Below are 27,339 nucleotides of genomic sequence, written 5' to 3'. Positions count from 1 at the left end.
TTTCTAAAAGTGTACTGAAATCTACACGGCATCAGCAGTATATCCTTGTCTGACATGAAGCAAAAGTCAGATACATGCGGGAAGTAATTTGCAAAGTCAAGCAGACAGTCAAATGAACCTATATAATGGTACCTGAATTCTGCAGTGACATCTGCATGGCATAAGCAATCTGTTCCTCTTCTGACATGGAGGAGAAGTCTGGGACACTGGGTGTCTGGTCAGCTGAATCATGATGCATGGACATGGCCAATGCCTTTTCCAGCATGGCCTCATCATTTGAGGCTGAAATTCCAAATTAAAACATATTATCACATAATGTTTCTATGTGTCATATAAACCATAACATCACATCAGAATGCTAAAGTGTGACACTGTCACTTTCCACACTTCAACACCACATGATCGTGTGATACTATCAAGTGATTCAAAGTCCTAGAAGAACTATAATAACTATAATAAAAATTCTGCATCCATCAGATGTGACATATATGAAGCCAAATGTTCAAGGGATATAATAAACTTTAACCCATCACATAAATTTTATATGTCATGATCATGTGCTAATATATAATGTGTTCATGTCCAATACACATGCTCCCTCCCTCCCTCTCTATCTCATCAATCTAGATCCATAAAAGAATAAGAGTAGCACCCAAATTCTAACAACAAAATAATCTATTATAAACATCTAAACAAGGTCTGTCACCCAAGTAATAACCTCTCATGAGTATATCAGAAAAGAGGTTTGCTGAATTTCAAATTATTATGCAGGTTTAGACTTTTATTCTTAGAAAAAAAATTAGAAATTCATAAAAATGTATCTTACAGCAAATTACAAATATGCATGTGCACACACACACATCATATAACACTTCATAATCATATACATGGAGTTCGTTCCTACATAAAATTGTGCAGGCAAATAAGCTATCATCTATGCAATATACCAATGTTCCATCTCAGCACAAAATATTGAACAGCTTCACTGGTTAAGCATGAATCCAATGGTTTCTTGAAAACTACTCCTCACTCCTTTATGAAATCACACTGATTTACAATCCTAGCTTTTCTTGTCTTGGCCTGCACGTCAAAGTGCAGATATCACAATCTCAATGTGACACTTTGATGACATAACTCAGAGAGACACATTATGATGTCATAACATCTGACTTACAAGTCTGAAATGAAAGCAAGTCAATAACGCAGTGGAATACAGAGAATAATAATAAAAAGAATAATTATAGTAATAATAATTGTCTCATTCTCTTTTAAATCACATAAGGATTGGCCCGATGTAATATCTCTCTAAAGGTAATGTTGTATTACTTCTACGAGACTATGACGAACCTTGGTATGACGTCAACTTTGAGGCAGGGATATGGCCTGCAACACACCATCCAGTTATGATATATATTTGGGCAAGGTTTCGTTTAAATATCTCCAATAATTTTAGTGCTATACTTCAGACAAGGATACAAGCTGATGAATTACATTTCCTATGACCTTGACCAAGAGACAGTGTGCTTGACCACGGAATAAGAGAAGATGCAAACTTGAGCAAAGTTTTATGAAAATCGCTCTTATCATTAAAAAGTTACAGATAAGCAAATGCCAAGAGACAGATGCAAAGACATACGAACTGAAAAACACCACCATAACATAAAATGCCCGACTTAGTTAAGCTGTATACAATTTTAACAGTGCGCTAGTGATAGGAAAATATAATCAGTTGATCTACATATGCATATAAATTAAGTTAATATTATTTTTCAAAAAATATGGATGAACTGCTTAAGTGATATAAATATATACTCAGGCCTTTTACATTTACATACAAATATGCCTAGGGGCCCTGAGTGGCCGAGTGGTCTAAAGCGCTCTCCGTTACGGATCACTGCCATCTCACCTCTGTCTGCGTGGGTTCGAGTCCAGGATTCAGCCAATGTGGGTATGTGAGAAAGCTTGCCAGTAGCTTCTCGTGGGTTGGTGGTTCTTCCCGGGTTTTTCCTCCACCATTAATACTGGCCGCCATGCACAGCCTATCGTGTGCTGAAATATGGCGTTAAACCCAACAACAACAACAACAAACATGCCTATATTTGCCTACATTGAGAAGTTTTTGTGAAATTACGCCAACAAGCCTCTCATGATAGGTGTAGAAGAGGCATAAAATGCAGTAAAATATACAACAATAAATTACCCTCTCCCTCCTGTGCTTTTCCAGACTCTGCAACTGAGGATGCTGCAGCTTTCCTTGACTCCTCCTCTTGTCGGGCTCGTTGTTCTTCCATAGACACTCGTAATGCCTGAGAGAAACAATAAATAGAACTATTAAAGAGTAGGCAGGTTATTGAAAATTAGGCTACAGTGACATTATTTTGACAATATGGTGTACAATACATTAAAATATTATGTTTAACTACTGTAGCATGTATGTATTAGAGTCAGTGATATGAGTGGGAAATGTAGGTTATAATGGCTGACTCTTGGTATACTGGTGTAGTACTCCTCAGTGTACATGCATACACCAAGTTTCATAGCAGCATAAAATCATGCAAAATATGAATCTAGCATGTAACGCCAATAAACAACACAATATGATGGAATGACCATGTCTTTTCTTTTGTGCCAGCAAACTAAAACTAACTGCAAGAAAATGATATCTGCATTGATAAAACTTTAGTACGGTCTGAAAATGTAATAAGAAATTATGTAAGCAATCAAAAACTGAACCATTAATTACACAAATATCAATTCTGATTTTGCATCTTATATTACTTCTAATTAAATTGATGGAAAAAAGATCTTAATTGTGCTGCTGAGAAATAATTTCTTGCTGTAGATACCACATTTTGTATAACCTTTCTTGGACAGCACTTGTTATTGCCATCACTTTATGTGGTTATCGTATTTTATGATTGATTGTTGTGGACATAGCTTTTGTGGTTTTGAAAGAAATTAAATTTGTATCGGTACATAATTGTGCAAATATGCCCTTGACAAGTATTTTGCTTTTGGGATATACTTCACAATACCACATACTTTAAACTGTCACTTTGTATTCTTGCAAAATGAATTTGCTGATTTTACTAAACTTGTTGGTTTCACTTCTATCCGTTACATAGTTTAAGACCATAGAGTTGTAACACATGAAATTCTGACAAATAACAGCTAATTTTATTTTCTATTTACCTTACTTAGCATATCAAATACTTCTGGCCATAATTAAAGTGAGGTAAAATGATATATATAATAATACAAGTAGACAGATATGTAAACGAGATAAAAAAGGAAGGGTTTGAAGGCACAGATAGTTAAAAGAGCAAGGACAGTTAATGAATTCTTCTCTTTGGCTGCATCAACAATAATTGAAAGTCTGACTTGGAACTAGGAGTTGTTTTGTAGGATTTATTTATTTACATGCCTGAATGATTTTATGACACTTTTTTTAATCCATGTAACTATTTCTCAGACATTAGGTATACTATTGGTCTCCTGATATTACTGCACGAACATCTGAAAATAAACACTGGTCAAGGATAGTTGATGTTAATTGAAATCTATGTGGCTAACCAATAGACAAGTGCTTATTATTTCCAGTAAAATTTGTAATAAATATATATATATATATATATATATATATATATATATATATATATATATATATATATATATATATATATATATATATATATATATACTTGTAAGTATCTGGCAACAGTGTTATGTGTTTGCAAGTTTTATACTATATGAACTTTCCATATATACACATACACTGTTGCCAGATACTTACAAGTAAAAGCACCTTGCAAACTAAAGTTTGCCTCAGCAAAAATGTTAAGCTTGATCCATGCACCAAGAACTTGTCCAGCCCTTAATGCATAACTTATTTCAATGTTACCATGTGGAAAGCAACTAAATGATGTAAATGAATGATGGATGGAAAGATGCTAGGGCATATGAACATATGCCTCTCCCAAAGAATAGGTTGCCAACATAATGAAAACTGATGATTTCTATGCCAAACTTTAAACAGTACCAGAGCCAGTTCAGGATCTTCATTTGGATCAACTCCAAATTCAAACCCAACAGCATGCATTGGGGCTCCTGTTCCATCTTCCCCAACCACTACAGGCGAGTTGACCAGTGCCTCAGACAGCAGAGGGCCAGGAGGAACAGTCACCAGATGGGAGCTGGAAAACAGAGTATTTGATATCATCATCACTGACATCCTGCTAAATTTTACAGTCCTGGGTACTGTAATCGGTTAACTGCTGATGGTATAAGATACAAATAAAAATTGTGAAATTAAAACCTTTTCATTATCAATCAGTGCAGAATACTTTAATATCCTGAGCTTTATGTAGTCCTTGTAAACAGGAACCCTGACAGGAAAACTATTAGGGGTCTAGTTGATTAAAGAAGGGATTATCATTAAACATAAAATCATTACACTGAAGCAAATCAATCGAACATAACTATATCCTGTTGAGGATCAAGTTCATACACAAGATTCATAGTTTCACAAAACTGATGGTCCAGTGTTAGTTATAGGGGTCCACAGGATGCCATGGTTACTGAGGGCCCCATGTTAGCCATGTTAGTTATTGAGGGTCTAAAGGTAGCATAGCCTTAGAAGCTGAGGGTCCAGAGATGGTCACTGTATAGCAAGAGGATGCACAGTCATAGGTACTAAGGGTCCAGAGCCAGATTTTGTAGTCCAACAGATGCATAGACTTGGGAAGTAAGGATCCAAGAGTTAATTTTTCCTAGGGTTGGTTACAAGGATGCACAGTACTGGAACTGAGGGTCCTGAGTTGGTTATTGAAAGTTACACGGATGCATAGTGTTGGAACTGAGGGTCCTGAGCTAGTTATTGTGGGTCAAAAGGATGCATAGCATTGAGAACTGAGGGTAAAGAGCCAGTAATTGTTGGTTCAATGGATGCCTAGCCCTTGGAAGTGAGGGTCCAGAGTTGGTTACTGAGAGTTACACGGATGCATAGTGTTGGAACTGAGGGTCCACAGCTAGCTATTTGGGGTCAAAAGGATGCATAGCTTTGGAAACTGGGAGTCCAGAGCTAGTCATTGTGGGTCAAAAGGATGCATAGCCATGGGAACTAAGGGTCCAAAACAAGCATTTGAATGTCCAGGATGTGCTGAAGTGGCCTGCACTAAGGGTCTATGACAAGCATTTGAATATCTAGGATGTGCCTGCCGAAAGTGTATAGCTAGTTACTGAAGGTCTAAAAGACAATTAGCCACGGAAATTGTGGGTCCACAAGAAGCATAGCCCTGGGAAATAAGGGTCCAAAAAAGCATTTAAAAGTCCAGGATGTTCTCAAAGTGCTTACAGAGGTTTCTGATATTACTTAACTAATGTACGCACATGAAAAATGTCAATAATGTTTTTTTTAAATCTTGGTTTATAATCAATCAAATAAGTTATAATATGTCGCCCCTTACTCTCCTGTATCAATATATAAAACTATGTTACCTTGTGCCATCTTTGCCATTAATAGTGTTAATAAACTCAGTCAGTTTCTCTGTATTCACAGCCTGAAAAAAAAGGGGGAATGAGCTAAGTGGGAAAGGTTTGTGGTATAAACACATTAGATGTAAAGCTCTCAGTGAAATTATCTGTATATGCTGATCATTTTTCATGAATAAAACAATTAACATCACAAGATATTCTTATTAATCTGATTCAAATCAATGTCATTAGAAATTTCAGAAAAATAACAATGTTCACGAAAAGTTGATTTTGACTGGCTTTCAATCAACTTTTCCCAATAAAGGCATTATATGAATGTAAGTCAGTGTCTTATTTGAAATGTAACACACAGGCAGTCTTCTTTGGTTACTAAAATCCCTCAGAGGCCCCGATTGCCACAGTGATCTGAAGTGCTTGCCTTTTACCAATAACTGCCAAATCAGCTCTATGTGTGGGTTCGAGTCTCTGTCTCAGCAATGTGGGTATACGAAAACGTTTGTAAGTAGCTTCCCAGTGGGTCAGTGGCTCTTACTGGAGTTTGCAGGGTGCCATAATACTTCCTTATTTCAATTCACAGGCATGCAAACACTGAAATTCAGTACCACATACTCACTGATTTCAATTCACAGGCATTCATACACTGAAATTCAGTGCCATTTACTTCATGATTTCAATTCACAGGCATTCATACACTGAAATTCAGTACCACATACTCCCTGATTTCAATTCACTGGCATTCATACACTGAAATTCAGTACCACATACTCACTGATTTCAATTCACAGGCATGCAAACACTGAAATTCAGTACCACATACTCCCTGATTTCAATTCACAGGCATTCATACACTGAAATTCAGTGCCATTTACTCCATGATTTCAATTCACAGGCATTCATACACTGAAATTCAGTGCCCTTTACTCCATGATTTCAATTCACAGGCATTCATACACTAAAAATCAGTGCCATTTACTCCATGATTTCAATTCACAGGCATTCATACACTGAAATTCAGTGCCATTTACTCCATGATTTCAATTCACTGGCATTCATACACTGAAATTCAGTGCCATTTACTCCATGATTTCAATTCACAGGCATTCATACACTAAAAATCAGTGCCACATACTCGCTGATTTCAATGCATGGGTATGCATACAGTGAAAATCAGTGATCAATACATTTTGCCAAAATTTTTATAGAATAAAAGTCTGAGGATAACATTACAAAAAATATATTAACCTACTGAATTTTACTTTCTTTGTGTGTCAAGAGCTCTTTCTAAATAAGTATGGAAACAAAAACTGCCTCCACTGTACACTCTCTCTAGATAAGCATAGAAACAACAAAGGTCTCCACTATACACTTTCTACATAAGCATGGAAACAACAAAGGCCTTCACAACACAAACCTCTGGATAAGCATGGAAATAACAAAGGACTCCACTACTCTCTCAAGATAAGCATGGAAACAACAAAGGCATCCACTTCACACTCCCTAGATAAGCATGAAAACAACAAAGGCCTCCACTACACTCTCTCCAGATAAGAATGGAAATAACAAAAGCCTCAACCACAGTCTAGATAAGCAAGGAAACAACAAAGGCCTTTACTCCAATCTCTAGATAAGAATGGAAACAACAAATGCCTCCACATTGCACTCAGTAAACAAGCATGGAAACAAAAACTGCAACAACAGCATCATCATTGAAGACGTTAGATGGTTGTCTTGCTTTCTGCTATTACATTCAAATTAATAAAATATGTATCCTATTTACAACAGTTAATTTAATATTTTATTTCTCTTACCTCTTCTCCAAAATTTATGACATCCACATTGACCTTCTCTTTCTTCAGCTTCTTTGCCAGTTTCACAAGCTTCAAAAGACCATATAGGCAAATATTCTTTTTTAATTCTATATAAATCAAACAAATGAATGAAAATGTTTGCAAGTACATATTCCATTTATATGACTGTTTACTTACCCATTTTTGTCATTAGGAACTAATAAGAACATATAGAATGAATTCTGCACAATTAAATACTGCTAAAATATGAAGAGTCTACTTTACTAGATTAAATAAATACAAGGGGCTGCGGTCCTATGGCACCTTTCTTGTAGCAATCATACAGTATTATGTTGCTGATGTACTGTAATTCAAACTTTTATAAACTTTATGATGCTTAAATATTCAGATTTATAACAGATATGCTTCAAATACTGAGCCAACCTTAATGAACCAGACTTTGGAATTTAAAGCTTAAACCTGAAGTATTATGCTCAAAAGTTTTGACAATTTGAGGTATGAAATGCTAGTTCTGTACCTCTTTTTCATCATCCTCAATTGGACTTCCCACAAACACTATAATTCGCAACTTATGGTTTCTCCCTTGCCTATGCTTCAGTGCCAGCTGCAAGTAAAAGGTGGTATTAACTAATGTGAAAGTAACAAGATACCACTAAGTATTGTGAATGCTAAAGCAACAAAATAGCACTAAGTAATATGAAAACAAGTAACAATATACCACTAAGACATGTGAAACCAATTTTTCCTATTAATATATGTTTCTTAGTGAATACTTAACCAATCATAATACCTGAAGAGAACCACTACTATTACCTCACAAGTCCAGCCCTCCCAGATACTACTTTTAGCTAAAGGAGCTAAAAGTTGGCTGCCAAGCAATGTGGTGGTCTGGCAGAGCGATCTCCCCTCAGGTATAAGACTTGGTGGCAAAGCCTAAGAATGTATCAGTTACTACTGATAACTTGTGTTAACGGTCAGACAGGCAACAGAAGAATGACCAACCCATAAGCCCTTCTGGTCATGGAATTCTTACACTCCACACCTCAATTCTAGTCCTCAATATTCTAAAAGTAACAAAAAAATTTTGACGCTACTCTTCAGATCATGTCCCCAATCTTCTAGGGGTAATTTAAATACTACACTCCAATCACATTTTAAGGACTGCAAATGTGTAACCTTCATATTTTGTTTTATATATATATAACACAAATTTAACATTGTTTACATTTGATATTTTCTTTTCTTGTACTTCATGTTTAAGTCTATTTGGAAGAGTTTACTTTCCAAGGTTTTTTGAAAAACATATTTACCTTTTTTTTAAACACCTGCCTTTAGTTGGCACCATATAACTACTACAGTGCTGGGGAGCTACAAAGTGCTACAACAAACAAAGAAAACTTGCACTCTACTCCTTTGATCCAGTCCCCGGTATTCTTGAAGTATGTTCAAATTTTACATTCCACTATTTGGATCAATTCCCAAACATTTTAGTGATGATTTAAACACATACACTCCATTCCTTTTATCTAGTTCAACATTTAAGAGGCAACATAAATTCTCATACTCCACTACTCAGATCTAGTTCTCAACACTCCAGAGGCAACTTAAATTCATACACTCCAATCCTCAGGTGTAGTCCCCAACATTCTGAGGCAAATTACATGCTTACACTAAACTCCTTCAATCTAGTTCTCAACATTCTGGAAATAACTTATATACATGCTTCTAAATAATGAAACTTACATGAGCAATTCTAATGGATGTTGCGAACCTAATGGTTCCCTTCGGCTGAACCTGGTGCAGTTTGGAGAGTATGCGACCTACATCAGTTGTTAGGGTTGTCAACACCTCAGTTCTGTGTAAGTAAATTTTCAATTAACAAAAGAAAATTATTACTGTCTTGTGACAAGATCTGAAGAAGAAAAAAAACCACTACATGTACTCGTGTAAATAGAAAGACTCATCACACATATGTACATATTACCACCACCTCAATAGTCAACAACATGAGTTAGGTTATATTTTTTAGTTATGACTAAATGTGCAACAAATTCATTAACTTCAAGTTCACAGAGTCAACAGATTGTTTTGCTTCCTTTATTCATTTAAATATTACACCACAAAATGTATTTCATTAAATTTACAGACAGATGACAAATCTTTCATTTCTGGCTAATAATATAAAATCACTGATGATCAAAATGTAGAAAAAAATGGAAAAGTAATTATCAATCGTCTTTTATATCTACAGGGATCTGTATGGTAAAAAAGAACAAAAATAGTATTGCCCCATATTCCAAAATATCATTTCAATATCAATCTGAAAAAGATGCACCTGAATATTTACAAATGATGACAATTTTCCCAAATGTATGCATTTAATCATGACAAATCTTGATTTATTGCAAAGAGTAAAATAATAATCCAGAAGCATCACATACTCGCTCATAACTAGGAGGCCAACATTATTTTCTGGGTTAGATCGAGTCTTGGAATGGCAGATCAGGTTAACAGCATCCTGTTGTGCTTGAAGACGAGTTGGCACAAAATCACCATTTCTCATGTAGTCACTGTTGTCAAAACTGTAAAACAAAAGATCATTTAAGCACTCATATTTTTTAATGAAACTTCTCAATATCAGCAACATCACTATCTGTGAAAAAGAAAAAGAATTACTGACAACAATGATGGTGTGCTGCTAAAGGGAAAGCGTGGACCGCATTTTATTTATAACATAGTAAATCTCCACTCCTGAATGAAATTTTTTTGCTATTTCTGCGAATAAATTGCCTGAATGTATCATATTATCACTGTCACTGTTGTCTGCCATTAGAGACTGCCCATAAAGTCATTAAGTTGGTTTGTGTTTACAGTGACAACATTTACTATGCAGTTGAAACTTCATCTTCACTAACCAAGGTTCCGATATGTTAACCCTATCTACACCTTGACAGATTTATCAGATATATCGCTGCTTCTGGTCTATCAATTTCATTGGATGTGGTGGCAAGCCATTACATCCAATCAAAATCAAGTTCTTCAAATGAATACTCTTCCTACATGTTTGAGTGATAGGAAACACAAATGGAATGGACCCATAAATAAGCAATTTTCCACTACTGGTCTATGTACAAATAGGTCTTTCCCTCAAATACACCTGTAATGGTTTCTCTCTGTTATGTAGTCATACTGTCAATGTTAAAATTACAAAGTATTCTTTGACCACTTTGGTGTCTAGTGATCAGAGTGTCAACTTTGGATGCAGGAGGTCACAGGTTTGAACCCCTGCCAAGTCATACCAAAGACTTATAAAAGGGGTACTAACATATGCCTCGCTAGGTGCCCAGCATTAAGTGGTTAGTATTAGGTGTGTGTGTGTGTAATTAAGATTTTTAACATAGCTTTAAAAAAATTTCAGTCATATCACTACATTGTCTGCAGTTTATAGTGATGTCTACAGCGTATCCCCTAGGGGTGCAAGACTGAGAGTCAAAAATCACCTTGGTGTCAAAACTGGGGGTCAGACTGAGTTAAAAACAAACTTTGGTATCAAAACTAAGGGGGTCAAAATAAACATTTGGGGGTCTTTGAAGCGCAAATGAGGGTAAAGGGAAACACTGTCTAGCACTGGGGCACCATGGCCCAGACATGTAGCATGATGTCCCACCGTCACATTATCCTAACACCAACCTCTTAATGCTGAGCACCTAGCAAGGCAGCTGTTAGTGCCATTTTTGTAAGTCTTTGGTATGACTCAGCAATGATTCAAACCCATGACCTCCTGCTTTTGAGGCAGATGCTCTAAGCATCTGGCTACCGGAGCAGTCAGTTAGTATTAGGACTGGTAGGCCTGGTGTCATGATGTGACTGGGTGGGACATTGTGCTACATGTCTGCGGCACAATGCCACAGTGCTAGACATCACTAAAAACTATCACATTGCAAACATCATAGAGATATGACTGACATTTTTTAAAGCTACATTAAAAATCTAACGCACACACACACACACACACTCTCAAAAAGTATCATTTGAAGTCAACTGCTACCACCATTTTCAGCTGATGTACAAAGCACCACTGTTGGACACTATTGGTTAGTTGGCATTACATACTAAGGGAAGCATCTATCTAATCCAGGGGTGCACAACCCTGTTTGGTCAAGAGCCAGATTGCAAGTCCACTCGAGGGCCACAAATACTAATTTCTTTAATATAATTACTGTTCACGGACCAGATTTCTGTGTTGTTTTAATTTGCCCTGAGGGCCAGACAGAACATGTTCACAGGCCGGGGGTTGTGCACCCCTGATATAATCCAATAGATGTTGCTAAGACAAAGCAATGAAATATCTGATCAATCCACCAAGATGTAGATAGGGTTAACATATCAAAACCTTGGCTAGTGAAGATGTTGAAACTTGTGATTATAGTACTTCCATGCCAAACATAACAAAATAATTATTAGCCATATACTTCTGATGCCAAATCTAAACAGAAATCAGTGCTTTTAATTTTCTTTTCAGACAGAACCGTAATGACCGTCGCATCTTCTTTTACCTACACTCATGTCGTACATCATCACAAGCTCATACTTGGCTAAAAAATTAACAGATGAATTCAAAGTTAGTGTAACTACAGTTTTAGTGTTGTTAAATTCTGTATTTTATAAAAAAGAATGTTCCACTATAACAATATTCAAAGCTGTCATATATATACAACACCACTGTGAACACAAACCAACCTCATGATGCAATGAATCATTTGGTTAGTCTCTGATGCTTTTATATTATTCATATAATTTTTGTCTGCAACTTGGTAGTACTATACACACACAGTACATACACGTTATTTTCAAAAGTTTTAATTTAAATATTTACATTAAGATTAATTTTCCAAACATTGTGAGCATTTTCCATATTTATTAAATTAACATCCGCCAGATAGCAAAGATGAAATATTTTCCTGGAACCATAAAGATTTCATCCTGCATTTCTAAGTTGGTGCTAGAATTTCCCAGGTAGTAAAAGGAACTGAAAAATAGTGACATCATTATCTAGATTAATTATTAAAAGCTGCACTATAAAATTTTCCATTCAGATCTGGCTCCAATTCAACTGCAGTCATGACCGATATTAATCAGTATTTTCTAATAAAAGTTTGATTTATTAACAAATTATACATTTCTACCTGTCAGGTTCCTTATGGAATGAATTCAATTCATGGCATCATATACACAATCTTGAAAATATACTATATGTTCATAGCCTCAAAGAAAAAAAATCAAGGGACAACAGTCCATGCTCTGAAAAAGTAATTACCAAATACTGATTTTATTAAACTTGATCATCATCTTATAATTTTAGTTGCCATTAGAAAATTTTGGTAATTGCTATTGCCAACACAGGATTTCATCTTCTGTTTTAAACACTGTCCTATGAAGATTATATTTACTTAATGCTATCCTTCCAACAACCCAAAGATCACTAATTTGCTAGTGCCAACATAATGTTGCATCATATGTAGTGACAGTTGTCCCACAAGGATTATATTATTTCCCGCGTATTAACCTACCAACAACCAAATGATTATATTTCAGATTTCACCAAATATTTGGGAATATCTTATTGTCAGTAGACAGCAAAATTTAACTTTACATTTAAATAATATAGTTTCTGGCATCAAAAAAGTTAACCTGACATCACTTTGGCATAATGCATATAAGGCAGATTGGTCCTCTCCCCACCCCACCCCCAGCAACCTTTGTTGCCACAGTGGTCTAGCTCACTATACTTTGTTGCCAAAGTGGTCTAGCTGACTATACTTTGTTACCAAAGTGGTCTAGCTATTTTTTGTTGTCAAAGTGGTCTAGCTGACTATACTTTGTTACCAAAATGGTTTAACTGACTATACCTTGTTGCCAAAATGGTCTAGCTAACTATACTTTGTTGCCAAAATGATTTAGCTGACCATACTTTGTTGCCAAAGTGGTCGAGCTGACTATACTTTGTTGCCACAGTGGTCTAGTTACTATACTTTCTTGCCAAAGTGGTCTAGCTGACTATACTTTGTTGCCAAAGTGGTCTAGCTGACTATACGTTGTTGCCAATATGGTCTAGCTGACTATACTTTGTTGCCAATGTTGTCTAGCTGACTATACTTTGTTACCAAAATGGTTTAGCTGACTATACCTTGTTGCCAAAATGGTCTAGCTATCTATTCTTTGTTGCCAAAATGGTCTAGCTGACTAAACTTTGTTGCCAAAGTGGTCTAGCTAACTATACTTTGTTGCCAAAGTGGTCTCGCTGACTAAACTTTGTTGCCAAAGTGGTCTAGCTGACTATACATTGTTGCCAATATGGTCTAGCTGACTATACTTTGTTGCCAAAGTGGTCTAGCTGACTATACTTTGTTGCCAAAGTAGTTTAGCCGACTATATTTTGTTGCCAAAGTGGTCTAGCTGACTATACTTTGTTGCCAAAGTGATTTAGCTGACTATGCTTTGTTGCCAAAGTGGTCAAGCTGACTATTCTTTCTTGACAAAGTGGTCAAGCTCACTATACTTTGTTGCCAAAGTGGTCTCGCTGACTAAACTTTGTTGCCAAAGTGGTTTAGCTGACTATACTAAGCTGACTATTCTTTCTTGACAAAGTGGTCTAGCTGACCATACTTTGTTACCAAAATGGTCTAGCTGCCTATAATTTGTTACCAAAATGGTTTAGCTAACTATACTTTGTTGCCAAAGTGGTGTAGCTGACTATACTTTGTTGCCGAAGTGGTCTAGCTGACTATACTTTCTTGCCAAAGTGGTCTAGCTGACAATACTTTGTTACCAAAATGGTCTAGCTGACTATACTTTGTTACCAAAATGGTTCAGCTGATTATACTTTGTTGCCAAAGTGGTCTACTTCACTATACTTTGTTGCCAAAGTGGTCCAGCTGACTATTCTTTCTTGCCAAAGTGGTCTAGCTAACTATACTTTGTTACCAAAATGGTCTAGCTGACTATAATTTGTTGCCAAAGTGGTTTAGCTGACTATACTTTGTTGCTAAAGTGGTCAAGCTGACTATTCTTTCTTGCCAAAGTGGTCTAGCTGAGTATATTGTTGCCAAAATGGTTTAGCTGACTATACTTTGTTACCAAAATGGTTTAGCTAACTATACTTTGTTGCCAAAGTGGTCTAGCTGACTATACTTTGTTGCCAAAGTGGTCTAGCTGACTATACTTTGTTACCAAAATGGTCTACCTGACTATACTTTTTACCAAAATGGTTTAGCTGATTATACTTTGTTGCCAAAGTGGTCTACTTGACTATACTTTGTTGCCAAAGTGGTCTAGCTGCCTATACTTTGTTGCCAAAGTGGTCGAGCTGACTTTCTTTCTTGCCAAAGTGGACTAGCTGACTAAACTTTGTTGCCAAAGTGGTCTAGCTGACTATACTTTGTTACCAAAATGGTCTAGCTGACTATAATTTGTTGCCAAAGTGGTTTCACTGACGATACTTTGTTGCCAAAGTGGTCAAGCTGACTATTCTTTCTTGCCAAAATGGTCTAGCTGAGCATACTTTGTTACCAAAATGGTTTAGCTGACTATACTTTGTTGCCAATCTGGTGTAGCTGACTATACTTTTGTTGCCAAAGTGGTCTAGCTGGCTATACTTTGTTACCAAAATGGTCTAGCTGACTATACTTTGTTACCAAAATGGTTTAGCTGATTATACTTTGTTGCTAATGTGGTCTATCTGACTATACTTTCTTGCCAAAGTGGTCTAGCTGACTATTCTTTCTTGCCAAAGTGGTCTAGCTGCCTATATTTTGTTACCAAAGTGGTCCAGCTAACTATACTTTCTTGCCAAAATGGTCTAGCTGACTATACTTTCTTGCCAAAATGGTCTAGCTGACTATACTTTCTTGCCAAAATGATTTAGCTGACTATACTTTGTTGCCAAATTGGTCTAGCTGACTAAACTTTGTTGCCAAAGTGGTCTAGCTAACTATACTTTGTTGCCAAAGTGGTCTCGCTGACTAAACTTTGTTGCCAAAGTGGTCTAGCTGACTATACATTGTTGCCAATATGGTCTAGCTGACTATACTTTGTTGCCAAAGTGGTCTAGCTGACTATACTTTGTTGCCAAAGTAGTTTAGCTGACTATATTTTGTTGCCAAAGTGGTCTAGCTGACTATACTTTGTTGCCAAAGTGATTTAGCTGACTATGCTTTGTTGCCAAAGTGGTCAAGCTGACTATTCTTTCTTGACAAAGTGGTCAAGCTCACTATACTTTGTTGCCAAAGTGGTCTCGCTGACTAAACTTTGTTGCCAAAGTGGTTTAGCTGACTATACTAAGCTGACTATTCTTTCTTGACAAAGTGGTCTAGCTGACCATACTTTGTTACCAAAATGGTCTAGCTGCCTATAATTTGTTACCAAAATGGTTTAGCTAACTATACTTTGTTGCCAAAGTGGTGTAGCTGACTATACTTTGTTGCCGAAGTGGTCTAGCTGACTATACTTTCTTGCCAAAGTGGTCTAGCTGACAATACTTTGTTACCAAAATGGTCTAGCTGACTATACTTTGTTACCAAAATGGTTCAGCTGATTATACTTTGTTGCCAAAGTGGTCTACTTCACTATACTTTGTTGCCAAAGTGGTCCAGCTGACTATTCTTTCTTGCCAAAGTGGTCTAGCTAACTATACTTTGTTACCAAAATGGTCTAGCTGACTATAATTTGTTGCCAAAGTGGTTTAGCTGACTATACTTTGTTGCTAAAGTGGTCAAGCTGACTATTCTTTCTTGCCAAAGTGGTCTAGCTGAGTATATTGTTGCCAAAATGGTTTAGCTGACTATACTTTGTTACCAAAATGGTTTAGCTAACTATACTTTGTTGCCAAAGTGGTCTAGCTGACTATACTTTGTTGCCAAAGTGGTCTAGCTGACTATACTTTGTTACCAAAATGGTCTACCTGACTATACTTTTTACCAAAATGGTTTAGCTGATTATACTTTGTTGCCAAAGTGGTCTACTTGACTATACTTTGTTGCCAAAGTGGTCTAGCTGCCTATACTTTGTTGCCAAAGTGGTCGAGCTGACTTTCTTTCTTGCCAAAGTGGACTAGCTGACTAAACTTTGTTGCCAAAGTGGTCTAGCTGACTATACTTTGTTACCAAAATGGTCTAGCTGACTATAATTTGTTGCCAAAGTGGTTTCACTGACGATACTTTGTTGCCAAAGTGGTCAAGCTGACTATTCTTTCTTGCCAAAATGGTCTAGCTGAGCATACTTTGTTACCAAAATGGTTTAGCTGACTATACTTTGTTGCCAATCTGGTGTAGCTGACTATACTTTTGTTGCCAAAGTGGTCTAGCTGGCTATACTTTGTTACCAAAATGGTCTAGCTGACTATACTTTGTTACCAAAATGGTTTAGCTGATTATACTTTGTTGCTAATGTGGTCTATCTGACTATACTTTCTTGCCAAAGTGGTCTAGCTGACTATTCTTTCTTGCCAAAGTGGTCTAGCTGCCTATATTTTGTTACCAAAGTGGTCCAGCTAACTATACTTTCTTGCCAAAATGGTCTAGCTGACTATACTTTCTTGCCAAAATGGTCTAGCTGACTATACTTTCTTGCCAAAATGATTTAGCTGACTATACTTTGTTGCCAAATTGGTCTAGCTGACTAAACTTTGTTGCCAAAGTGGTCTAGCTAACTATACTTTGTTGCCAAAGTGGTCTCGCTGACTAAACTTTGTTGCCAAAGTGGTCTAGCTGACTATACATTGTTGCCAATATGGTCTAGCTGACTATACTTTGTTGCCAAAGTGGTCTAGCTGACTATACTTTGTTGCCAAAGTAGTTTAGCTGACTATATTTTGTTGCCAAAGTGGTCTAGCTGACTATACTTTGTTGCCAAAGTGATTTAGCTGACTATGCTTTGTTGCCAAAGTGGTCAAGCTGACTATTCTTTCTTGACAAAGTGGTCAAGCTCACTATACTTTGTTGCCAAAGTGGTCTCGCTGACTAAACTTTGTTGCCAAAGTGGTTTAGCTGACTATACTAAGCTGACTATTCTTTCTTGACAAAGTGGTCTAGCTGACCATACTTTGTTACCAAAATGGTCTAGCTGCCTATAATTTGTTACCAAAATGGTTTAGCTAACTATACTTTGTTGCCAAAGTGGTGTAGCTGACTATACTTTGTTGCCGAAGTGGTCTAGCTGACTATACTTTCTTGCCAAAGTGGTCTAGCTGACAATACTTTGTTACCAAAATGGTCTAGCTGACTATACTTTGTTACCAAAATGGTTCAGCTGATTATACTTTGTTGCCAAAGTGGTCTACTTCACTATACTTTGTTGCCAAAGTGGTCCAGCTGACTATTCTTTCTTGCCAAAGTGGTCTAGCTAACTATACTTTGTTACCAAAATGGTCTAGCTGACTATAATTTGTTGCCAAAGTGGTTTAGCTGACTATACTTTGTTGCTAAAGTGGTCAAGCTGACTATTCTTTCTTGCCAAAGTGGTCTAGCTGAGTATATTGTTGCCAAAATGGTTTAGCTGACTATACTTTGTTACCAAAATGGTTTAGCTAACTATACTTTGTTGCCAAAGTGGTCTAGCTGACTATACTTTGTTGCCAAAGTGGTCTAGCTGACTATACTTTGTTACCAAAATGGTCTACCTGACTATACTTTTTACCAAAATGGTTTAGCTGATTATACTTTGTTGCCAAAGTGGTCTACTTGACTATACTTTGTTGCCAAAGTGGTCTAGCTGCCTATACTTTGTTGCCAAAGTGGTCGAGCTGACTTTCTTTCTTGCCAAAGTGGACTAGCTGACTAAACTTTGTTGCCAAAGTGGTCTAGCTGACTATACTTTGTTACCAAAATGGTCTAGCTGACTATAATTTGTTGCCAAAGTGGTTTCACTGACGATACTTTGTTGCCAAAGTGGTCAAGCTGACTATTCTTTCTTGCCAAAATGGTCTAGCTGAGCATACTTTGTTACCAAAATGGTTTAGCTGACTATACTTTGTTGCCAATCTGGTGTAGCTGACTATACTTTTGTTGCCAAAGTGGTCTAGCTGGCTATACTTTGTTACCAAAATGGTCTAGCTGACTATACTTTGTTACCAAAATGGTTTAGCTGATTATACTTTGTTGCTAATGTGGTCTATCTGACTATACTTTCTTGCCAAAGTGGTCTAGCTGACTATTCTTTCTTGCCAAAGTGGTCTAGCTGCCTATATTTTGTTACCAAAGTGGTCCAGCTAACTATACTTTCTTGCCAAAATGGTCTAGCTGACTATACTTTCTTGCCAAAATGGTCTAGCTGACTATACTTTCTTGCCAAAATGATTTAGCTGACTATACTTTGTTGCCAAATTGGTCTAGCTGACTATACTTTGTTGCCAAAGTGGTCTAGCTGACTATACTTTGTTGCCAAAATGGTCTACCTGACTATACTTTGTTGCCAAAATGGTCTAGGTGACTAACCTTCATTGTCAAAGTGGTGTAGCTGACTATACTTCATTGACAAAGTGGTCTAGCTGACTATACCTTGTTGCCAAAATGGTCTAGATGACTATACTTTCTTGCCAAAATGGTCTAGCTGACTATACCTTGTTGCCAAAGTGGTCGAGCTGGCTATACTTTATTGCCACAGTGGTCTAGTTACTATAGTTTCTTGCCAAAGTGGTCTAGCAGACTATACTTTGTTGCCAAAGTGGTCTAGCTGACTATACTTTGTTGCCAAAATGGTCTAACTGACTATACTTTGTTACCAAAATGGTCTAGCTGACTATACTTTGTTGCCTAAATGGTCTAGCTGACTAACCTTCATTGTCAAAGTGGTGTAGCTGACTATACTTCATTGACAAAGTGGGCTAGCTGACTAGACTTCATTGACAAAGTGGTCTAGCTGACTATACTTTGTTGTCAAAGAGGTCTAGCTGACTATACTTTGTTGTCAAAGTGGTCTAGCTATCTAACCTTTGTTTCTAAAGTGGTCTATCTTACTAAACCTGTTAGATAACTATACTTTATTGCCAAATTGGTCAAACTGACTCATCTCTGTTGCCAGTTTATTATTTCTCACTTTTATTCCTCATGAGTACATGCACATAAGAATTCAGAACAAAACAATAAAGGCAAAACACACTGTTTTCAGTTTTCAACAGCCATCAATAATTATTAATCATTTGCCTCTTTATTCTTAAATATAGCATATAGATATGCATAGTACTGTATGTTGCATATCGAAGTATGTATGGATATGTGGCATATGAAGATCATTTCACCTCCTGTAGTCACTTTACACTAGGGCTACTCATGAGCAGAAATAAGTAACCTTGTATAACCACCCACCTTTCTGAAATCAATAATTAGGAACTTTAGCTCCTCATTCGTAACAACTATAACACATTTTGTTTCTTCAATAAGCTGACACAAAGCCAAAATGACAGCACTTACATACTGAACCTAGTCCTTGGCCACTTCTCACACAGTACTCATGTACTCCATGCAGCGAAATCAGCCAACTACACTACCAAGATCATGGAACAAATCTACACCACTTCCAACTACCTTCTCTCCAGTTGACCTTCCAGACATGTTTGCAAATTTCTTCCGTGACAAAGTACAAACCATTAGAGATAAGCTTGACACCACAATTTCAATTGACTCGTCATCACCATACAGTTGGGATACAGAATTTGAACGCCAACCATTAGCAGCATTTGATCTTGTCTCTATGGATTTCATACGAACAATCCAATTCCAACATCACTGCTGCTTGAGTGCTTAGATCCAGTATTCTCTTCACTAACTGATGTTATTAATACCTCTCTCATCCGGGGAATCCCATCATTTTTCAAAACTGCCATTGTAAAGCCTCTGCTGAAGAAACCAACACTAGACCATAATGATTTAAAGAACTACTGCCCAGTTTCTGATCTCCCATTCATATCAAAAATCTTAGAAAAGGTTGGTCTATCCCAGCTTGTATCTCATCTGAATTCAAAGTCTTTTTAGCAATGTACAATCTGCATATCGCCCTTGCCACAGTACTGAAACTACTCTTCTAGAAGTAGTTAATGACATTCTCTCTGTGTTGGATAGCAGAAAGATTACAGTCCTCACCCTCCTTGATTTGTCTGCAGCATTTGACACAATAGACCATGATATATTACTTCACCGTCTCCAGCATGTATTTGGCATTCATGATACAGCCTTACTGTGGTTCAAGTCCTACATGGTCAACAGAACACAAATTATATCTGCAAATGGAATACACTCCAGCCCAGTTGATCTATGTTGTGGTGTTCTTCAGGGTTCTTGAACCTGTTCTCTTCATTCTGTACACTCAGCCACTCTCAAGTGTCATAGATCATCATCCAGTGTCTCACCAATTGTATGCTGTTGACACTCAAATATACAAATCTAGCCACCCAACTGAAGTTGATGCTACCATCCAAGGTATAGAGAGGTGCATTTCTGATGTGAAATCATGGATGACATGTAACAAGCTGCTGATAAATGATGATAAAATTGAGGCCATTCTGATCACAACACAAAGACTTTCTCATTCACATCCTTTACCTCAAACAATAAATATCAGCAACACCAACATTAAATTCACACAATCAGTACAAAACCTAGATGTTACTCTGGACAGTACTCTCACACTGCACCAACATGTCATGAACATATGCAAGGCTGCATATCTTGAGCTGAGATTCATCAGCTCAATTCGCAAATATCTTTCAGTTGATGCCACTAAAACACTTGTGTGATCATTAGTACTTTCAAGACTGGACTATTGTAACTCAATTCTGTCTGGTTCATCTCAGTATCTGCTCCAGAAACTTCAAAAAACAGCTGCATGGATCATACTTAGAGTACCACGATCAGAGCACACCTCCCCACTGCTCTGTACCCTACACTGGCTATCCATTCGATCCAGAATCAAACACAAAATTTGTTCTCTGTGCTACGTTTCACTGTTGGACTCTAGTCCAACATACCTATCCGACCTCACTCATGTGTACACACCAGCAAGATACTTACACTCCTCTTCTGACAATTGTATACTCACTATTCCCACTATGAAAACAAAGTCATATGGACAGCGTTCTTTTGCATACCAGGGGCCAGCAATGTGGAATGAATTGCCCACTGAACTTAGACACAAAGACACAGTGATCCCATTCAAGAGTGCTCTCAAAACTCACTTATTTCGACTGCAAGAACAAACTTAAAGACCTAATAATGTTTCCTACCTTAAATATTCTCAGCATGGTTTTTTTTAAGTTTTCTAATTTCATGGTGTTTGTTTTTTGTAATAATATCACTGTATATGTTTTTATGTTATAGGTGTTGTCTAATGTTGTAAAGCGCTTAGAGCTTCTAAAGATTAGGCACTATACAAAGTCCTCATTATTATTATTATTATTATTATGTGATTCAAAATCTTGCAGCCGACATTTTCTTAATGTCTGTGGTTAAACAATCATAATATAAACAAACTGTGGGTTGGCTCCAAATTTTGCAGACAAGGTTTTAAAATTCAGACACAAAGTCTAAAATGCAGACATTGATTCTGCACCATTTTTTTACAGCACTTTGTGTCATGCAGCAACTTTGTTGACCAACAATTATGGCCATATGTAATTAACAATAATCACTTCTACTTTGAACCTAACTTCATTTGCCTGTCAAAACAAAATTTCCATTCAGAACTTTAAACAAGTATCCCTGCTGACACTATCTTGGACAAAAATAATTTCCATGATTTCAATACAAGACTATTTCTTCCTTTTCACCTCCAAATGTTGAAAATATCTCTGCTATTATTCAACAAAAAGAACGTCAAATTAGATGCTGTGGTGGAAATATCAGATGTCAGATTGGCACCATTTTTATTATGGACAAAGTGGACATCATAAAAGGTCTTTTGGTGAAAACCCTATGACATAATAGTCATCCATTTAGCCTGATTCTGGTAGTGTATTGACAACAAGATTTTCACAACCACCATGCTAGATGTACAACTGGCACCATTTTCATTCATGAAAAACTAGGAATCATAAAAAGTCTACTGGTGAAAATCCCATGTTGCTATTGTCATCTATCTGGAAGAAGAAATAACAATACCAGACGACTACCATGGTGGCCATAAAGGGTTAGTCATTTTCTTTTAGGAACAAGTAGAAACCAGAAGAATTCTTCTGATTAAAACATTCAATCATAATATCACTAATAAAGGTAATAATGACCTAATTTTTCCACAGGCCTACAGTTACACATATTAAGATCTGACAACTACATGTATTTCTATCATGACACTGCCAGGTGTTAATTTTCTTGAGGTCTTGTCTTGAACAGTTGGTACTTATTGAATGTCATTTAGAATTCCTAAAGATCTCCAAAAAAAAATTGTAGTTCCTGGTCACAATGCAAATGTTGAGAGACATTTTTCCACTGATGCAAAGTCATTAGATGAAGGAAGGAAATAAGTTCACTTTAGATTCTATTAAAGGCATTCCGCTTCTGCAGTATAAATTCAAAGCAATTTCATGCTCTAAATTTGATGCCTATTTAAAAAGGAATCCAGCTTTATTGAAGAAGATAGTATCTTTTGAAGAATATAAATGGGCACAAAAGCAAGATGAACCTACTAATTTGGTGAAATTGCTTTTGTGGTGTTATTAAACTACTTAATATTAAAAGGAAAATTTTGTTGGTTTTTTCGGGGTGGGGGGGTGGGGTTATTGATCAACATATTCTACTGTATTGTTTTTATTTACACTTTCCAGTAATTCCTTAATGTATTGAAATAAACTTATCCGCTTTTTGTCCTCTGTCTTCTGTTCAAATGTTCTATTTGTCCCTTCTTTATGACAGTAAATTCTAAAAAGTCTTCTTTTAATGAATGACGATATGATCACCCAATTGAAATGAAATACATGTATCTTTTGCATACCAGGGCCCAGCAAAGTGGAATGAATTGCCCACTGAACTTACACACAAACACGCAATGATCACATTCAAGAGGGCTCTCAAAACTCACTTATTTCGACTGCAAGAACAAACTTATAGACCTAATAATGTTTCCTACCTGAAATATTCTCAGCATGTTTTTTATTTTTTAATGTTTTTCTAATTTCATGGTGTTTGTTTTTGTAATAATATTATTATATGTTTTTTTATCTTATAGGTGTTGTCTACTGTTGTAAAGCGCTTAGAGCTTCTAAAGATTAGGCGCTATACAAAGTCCTCATTATTATTATTATTATTATTATTATTATTTATAAACCTCTGCAAAACTCCGACTAACCCCCGAAGACAATTAGAGATGGGAAAGGTCTGAGAAAAATTGAACTATGTCCCAGTGGACTTTCATTTTTATAGATTTTTGGATAAAATAATTCTGAAATTTCAGTCTAAACAAGCAACAATTACCCCCACCCCAACAAGCAATATAGTGCTGCGTCACAACAACGGCTTTGATAAGAGTTCTTTTATTTCCAATAATCCCAAAGCATACTCAAATAAATGTGACGTGCAATTAATAGCATGACTTTTCCAACAAAAAAAGGTAAGTATAATGGAGCTCGTCATTAAATGAACGAGAAAAAACATTGTTTAAATTCGTCTTACCACACAATCGTACTCTCAAGAACCATTTTGAATTGTACCTAGTTAATGAGACGCTTAGTTTTTTCCGTGATAAATATACGGTTAAGCTGCTAGTTCACTTTGCAAAAATAGAAAGGTGTTAATGTAAATTAATTCCTTTAAATATTTTATCTCAAAGAAATTCTTGAGTTTCAAATAGAGCTAAACATTAAAATAAGTGATCATATCACAACAAATGTTAGTTTATATGTGTTTAACGTGATAACAAGATCCACAATCATACACGGGTCTGAAGTATGGGGATGAACAATTCTCATTATCAATAATCCAAATCTGATATAAACTGAGATGAAAATGTGTAAAAATTATAGCCTCATTAATCATTACGGTTCGCATCTACTGAAGTGGGCATGTAATAATAGGGATAAAGCAGAAATACATTTCTTCCTATGAATATTGGCATCGCTATCATATGCTAATATTTTATACACAATTCGCAAAAACCTAGAAGCAGAGGGGCAAACCAAAAATATGATATTTAACAAATACGTTTTTTTTTTGGGGGGGGTCTTGATTTGCTCAATATTTCAGGAAAACTGCTCGAAAATTAAAGACTTTGTTACAATGGAGACATCTCTCTCGATAGATCGATATCCCAGTGGTAAGAGCGTCCGCCTCGGATGCGAAAGGTCGTGGTGTCCGGATAATGTGACTGGGTGGGACATCATGCTGCATATCTGCGGCATGATGCCCCAGTGATAAACATCACTATAAACTGCCACACTGCAGACATTGTAGCGATATGACTGAAAAATTGTTAAAGCTACGTTAAAAATCCAAATTTCTCTCTCTCTCTCTCTCTCTCTCTCTCAAAGAGGCTTAGCTGATTTATAACAATTTCCGTTTTGTTATTTATTCTTTCTTTTTACTCTACAATCAAAACGATCGTGGATAAAAGATAGAGCTAAGTACATTGCATGAGAATTTTGCTTTTAAACGAAATCGACACACAAGAAACGATACAGAGATCCATCACCCAACAAGTATACTATAAATTGTAAATATTCGCAGTAAATTACCCTTTTATAACTTGCCTGGTTATTACAGTCATCACAAATATTTCCATTATCTTTTTATAACTTATCTGGTTACGAAAATCAACCTAGATATATACTATTATCTTTTGATAACTTGTCTGGTTATTACATTCGTCCCAAACACACGCCATTATCATTTTATTACCTGTCTGGTTATGAAAGCCATCCCAAATATATAAGATTGTCCTTTGGTAACTTTTCTGGTTATAACAGTAATATGTTCATGAAGACACCTGTGAAAAGTAATTCCAATGATAAGGGAAAAAATAAATAAACTCATACCGAACAACAACAAGAGATACGTCTCATTCGGCAAAGATTTAATAACTGAAAGTTAATAAAAGAAGGAAAATAAACAAGAGCTAGAAGGACAGTATTCTCCTTTAGGTTCGTGGGAGAATCAAAGGAAACATCATCAGCATGCTCCACCAAAGTTTGTAAATATCTTCCGATTCATCGACAATCTATATTACATTTTGATACAGTCAGGTTTGAAGACAGCTTTCAAATAGATCGGACAATCTAAATTACAGCTTACTATAATCGGGTTTGGTGGCAGATGTTAGATTCATGGGACAATCTATAGTACAGCATACTACAATCGGGTCTGATGACAGCTTTCGAATTCATCAGACAATCCTATATAACAGCATACTACAATCGGGTTTGATGACAGCTTTCAAATTTATCTGACAATCCTATATTACAGCTAACCACAATCGTGTTTGATGACAGCTTTCAAATTCATCAGACAATCCTGTATTACAGCTAACCACAATTGAGTTTGTTGACAGCTTTCAAATGCATCAGACAATCCTATAGGATATGGTTTTCCCATCTGGAAAAATAGTAACACAAGAAACAGAGAGACTACTAAAAGGTCGAACGAGATTTGTGATATTTTGGGGTTTAACGCCATTCGTAGCATCTGATAGGTGATAGATACATGGTGGCCAGTATATGTGGTGGAAGAAGAGTCCGGAAAGAACCAACAACCCACGAGTAGTTAGTTACTGGCAAACTTCCTCACATACCTATATTAGTCGAGCCAAAACTCGAACACACCCAGACGGAGGTGATATGTGAGTGATGTGTAAAGACGATCATCTTTGACAACTCGGTCATCCTGGGCATCTTCAAAAAACAGCAGCCATATTTATTCTTCATGCTAATGTAGATTCATGTTCAAAGAATCGATTTTTTTTTAAAAAAACCTGGGTGGTTTCCTTTTCAGCAGAAAACTCGACAAGTCATTACAACTTTAAAATGGTTTATGACAAAATCCGCACACAGGCTGGCTTCCCATTATCTTAACAGTAAGTATTACTTCGTGGAAAATGTGCATATGTGTGTACTAAAAGCTCAATATCCGGCAACAATTTATATTTATCTAAACAGACTTCTGAGTGTATACAAAATTTGCTTCGTTTTTGAAGCCATACTGTTGGATTCAATCCCACCCATTAGGAGTCATCTTAATCAAGGTGATCGCAAATAATTATTTGTATGATTTTGTATAACACAGAACTATCTTTCTTTAGAACACTTTCCATCCATGTACTTAAGTATAATGATTTAGATGAAACTTTATATAAATATATGTTGTCTTGTAAATGCCATATGTTGTCTTGTAAATGCCTTTTAGAAGTACTATATCAATTATCAATTCTAACTGCGTTATTATCTAAAATGTTGTAAAATACGCACACTATATAAATGCAATTGTCGAAGGCCTCCTGGAAGATTGGTTTGTTGACCAAGTGGGCTTATTCTTTTAACCAACTTCTATTATTATTATTATTATTATTATTATTAAAACAAATTGCATGACGATTAGGTTAAAGATGTCTTGGAGTATTTCAACTTAACAACACTTGGAAATATAGGTGACGTCATCAAGGATACTTTTGTGCCACGTTGCGCATCTGAGGACTTTAGGAATGTATCTATATGAATCTGCGAACTTAACCCGGAACAATATTACACTGCACCAGTTGGACCCATGACGTACAATTGAAGAAACTGGATGTAGAACTGAAATTTCGATATACGATAAAATGTTGTTGCTGAATTAGAGTGGAATGCGAGGTGGAGTTAGTACGATAATACAAATATATGCTGAAGCAAATCATGAATACTACTCAAACAAATCTGGAAACGTAGTTGTACAAAATTTAACTAAGAAATGTCAACGTCATTCATTACGTACCTAGAAGTCAACAATCTGAAAGGGGTCATGAATATTTCATCGTTCTTTGTACTATGAATTTCTTGCAAGTATACTATAGATACATTCTTTTGTTTTACCCA

General features: G+C 36.3%; 1 protein-coding gene across 1 annotated transcript in view; it reads right to left on the bottom strand.

Annotated features, from left to right (window-relative positions):
* Positions 1–24,001, bottom strand: part of LOC149795081 (26S proteasome non-ATPase regulatory subunit 4-like) — a 35,370-nt gene extending 11,369 nt beyond the window's left edge. Inside the window, exons 1-9 of the mRNA XM_089964787.1 lie at positions 23,954–24,001; positions 9,743–9,883; positions 9,045–9,156; positions 7,819–7,905; positions 7,302–7,370; positions 5,497–5,558; positions 4,040–4,193; positions 2,201–2,306; positions 133–282 (exon numbers count right to left, since the gene is read on the bottom strand). Coding sequence (XP_089820913.1) covers positions 133–282; positions 2,201–2,306; positions 4,040–4,193; positions 5,497–5,558; positions 7,302–7,370; positions 7,819–7,905; positions 9,045–9,156; positions 9,743–9,883; positions 23,954–23,979 — 907 coding nt within the window. The 5' untranslated portion in view covers positions 23,980–24,001. The remainder of the gene's footprint in view (positions 1–132; positions 283–2,200; positions 2,307–4,039; positions 4,194–5,496; positions 5,559–7,301; positions 7,371–7,818; positions 7,906–9,044; positions 9,157–9,742; positions 9,884–23,953) is intronic.
* Between the last annotated feature and the right edge of the window lie 3,338 nt (positions 24,002–27,339).

This window comes from Sinohyriopsis cumingii, chromosome 7 (assembly GCF_028554795.1).
Source record: "Sinohyriopsis cumingii isolate HCF-2022 chromosome 7, ASM2855479v2, whole genome shotgun sequence".
NCBI lineage: Eukaryota > Metazoa > Mollusca > Bivalvia > Unionida > Unionidae > Sinohyriopsis > Sinohyriopsis cumingii.
Note: the sequence above shows the minus strand (reverse complement) of the source record. Positions and strands in the feature narration are given on the sequence as shown.